This window comes from Penaeus monodon, chromosome 26 (genome assembly GCF_015228065.2).
Source record: "Penaeus monodon isolate SGIC_2016 chromosome 26, NSTDA_Pmon_1, whole genome shotgun sequence".
Taxonomy (NCBI): domain Eukaryota; kingdom Metazoa; phylum Arthropoda; class Malacostraca; order Decapoda; family Penaeidae; genus Penaeus; species Penaeus monodon.
The window spans coordinates 41,037,327-41,039,826 of NC_051411.1; the positions used below are offsets into that span (position 1 = coordinate 41,037,327).

Here is a 2,500-nt window from a genome sequence, read left to right on the forward strand (position 1 = left end):
CAAGTTGCATGAGTGTCTGGAATCACAACAGCAACAATTACAAAATAGACGAATAATAATAGGAATAATAAATGAACCAAATAAATAAATAAATAAAAATAATAACAGTAACCATTAACAAAATACAACAATTAGAAAAAAAAAAAATACAGGAATAATAAAATGAGCCAAAAAGAGAAAATGATTATGACAACAACCATAATTAATAAAAACAACAGAATAAAATAATAATATATAAATATTAAAATAATAACAACATCCATAATAGAAAACCCTACCAAAGTCGCATCGATCTCTCCATAAGCGTCTAAAATCGCAACAAAACAACAATTAGAAATTAGACCTATAAAAGATGATAAGAATATTAAAACGAACCAAAAAAGGGAAAACACCAACACCCATAATGAAACCCAACAGAGATAAAACCCTACCAAAGTCGCACGGATCTCGCCCATTTGTGTCGGATACGGACGTTGTCATGGTGGCAGATTCAAGGTTGTTTTTCGGTCGGGTTTTAACTCTCTCTTTTCCCTTGCTAATTACCTTAATTGATTCTCTCCATTACGCTCTAATTAAGCTGCATAATTGGTCGAGGTGTTTCCGTGATTTTAACCCATTTAACTGCATGGAGGAGAAAGGGACGTTGTTCGTGTTGTTATAAAGGGGTTTGTTTGGAGAGAAATTATTAAGAATTTTTATTAATAATTAATTATTAATAACCTTTTTTGGAGTAACTTCCTAACTCTCTTGTTGATTCTGAGACCATTCTGAAGGAATTATAAGTGAATTTTAATGAGATTGATGTTTTTTTAGAGATTTCTAGAGGGACGAGGATTGTTAGAGGGACTTGCCTGTTCTTTTTGATTAATGGACGAAATTGTTGTGTTTTATGTGAGAAATTACCAATATACGTTTATTATGAGTTAATAGCTATCTAGGCAGGGATAATCTTGCCGAAACAGACAAGTGCGTATGCGATGCCACTTGGTCCTAAAGAGATTGTTCAGTGAGAGTAATAGGCTTTAAAAAAAAAAAACTTTAGTGGCATAATATTGTGGCGTTTCGGAGATTTATCAATCAGTTTTCTGATTTACGAGAGATGCGGTGCAGGTGTGTTGGCCTTTGCTGGAGCGCCGTGCACGGAAAATAAAGACAATAGATGATACAGAGCCGTTCGAGATAATCAGTATAACGAAGTATAAAAGTACAACAATAAAGGGATACAGACCCGTTAAGGATGGTTACTGATGTGTTTATAGTTTGCATACCTAAATATTTTTTCTTCTTTTTCTTTCTCTACCTTAAACACAGTTATGAATCGCAGAGGAGATGATGGACACCGACCCCATACAGGAGCTCCACAGAGCATCCGAGCAGGGGGACCTCGAGCATGTCATGGCTGCGCTGGAAACAGGTGCCTCAGCCTAACTTTTTTTTTTTTTTAGATCCTTATATGAAGATATTTGTTTGCTTATTTGATATATATATATATATATATATATATATATATATATATATATTATTTATTTATATATATGTGTAGATTTTTTTTTTTCCTCTATTCATGATATTCATGTATCAGTCATTCTCTCTCTCTCTCTCTCTCTCTCTCTCTCTCTCTCTCTCTCTCTCTCTCTCTCTCTCTCTCTCTCTCTCTCTCTCACACACACACACACACACACACACACACACACACACACACACACACACACACACACACACACACACACACACACACACACACACACACATACACACACACTCTCTCACTCCCATCTCTCCCTCCCCCCCAGTCTCACCATCCCACCTTCGCACATTCCCTTACCTACCATTATCCCCTCCTTTCCTCATTATCTCTCCCTTTCTTCCACTCTCCTTCTCTTTCCTTCCCTTCTCACTCTCTCCTCTCTTCCCTCTCTCTCCTTTTCTCCCTTCCTCTCAATTCTATCTCATATATCTCTTAGTTTTAATAACCTAACCCCAGACAACATCCCCGCAGACTTGGACATCGATGCCACAGACCACGACAACAACACAGCCCTCCACATTGCCTCGGCTAACGACCATGAGCAGCTCGTAGCCTACCTTGTCAACAATGATGCCAATAAAGAAGCCACAAATAGCATGGGCTGGACGCCGCTGATGCAGGCAGCGCGGCATGGCCACTTGAACGTGGTTCTTTTGCTGCTGCAAGCAGGAGCATCAGTTGACACTCGCAATAGGCTCGGTTTGTGTCTTGTGGTCAGTTATTTCTGTGATTTATTCATGAATTTGTGTACATTTGTGCATATGTATGCAGTCATTACACACACATATATATATGCTTCTTCTTCTCCCACTCCTCTTTCTTCTCCTTTTCACCTTTGCTCTCTCTTCCTTTCCTTTCCTCTCTTTTCCCTCATTTCCCCATTTTTCTCCTCAACATCAGTGAATTTCAGACTTTATGAACCCATGATCCACTTTAAGTCGAAATATCCATAGCCTGTTGCCCTCCAGGACT

General features: G+C 38.4%; 1 protein-coding gene across 2 annotated transcripts in view; it reads left to right on the top strand.

The window, feature by feature from the left end:
* The first annotated feature begins 427 nt into the window (after window positions 1-427).
* LOC119590185 (ankyrin repeat and SAM domain-containing protein 6-like) overlaps window positions 428-2,500 on the top strand; it is an 8,742-nt gene continuing 6,669 nt past the window's right edge. The window contains exons 1-3 of one of the 2 annotated variants that reach the window (XM_037938975.1): window positions 428-495; window positions 1,312-1,414; window positions 2,000-2,227. In XM_037938975.1, the coding sequence (XP_037794903.1) occupies window positions 1,330-1,414; window positions 2,000-2,227 (313 nt within the window). In that variant the 5' untranslated portion in view covers window positions 428-495; window positions 1,312-1,329. Of the gene's footprint in view, window positions 496-1,311; window positions 1,415-1,999; window positions 2,242-2,500 lie in introns of those variants that run through there. The other variant, XM_037938976.1, reaches the window with a different exon arrangement.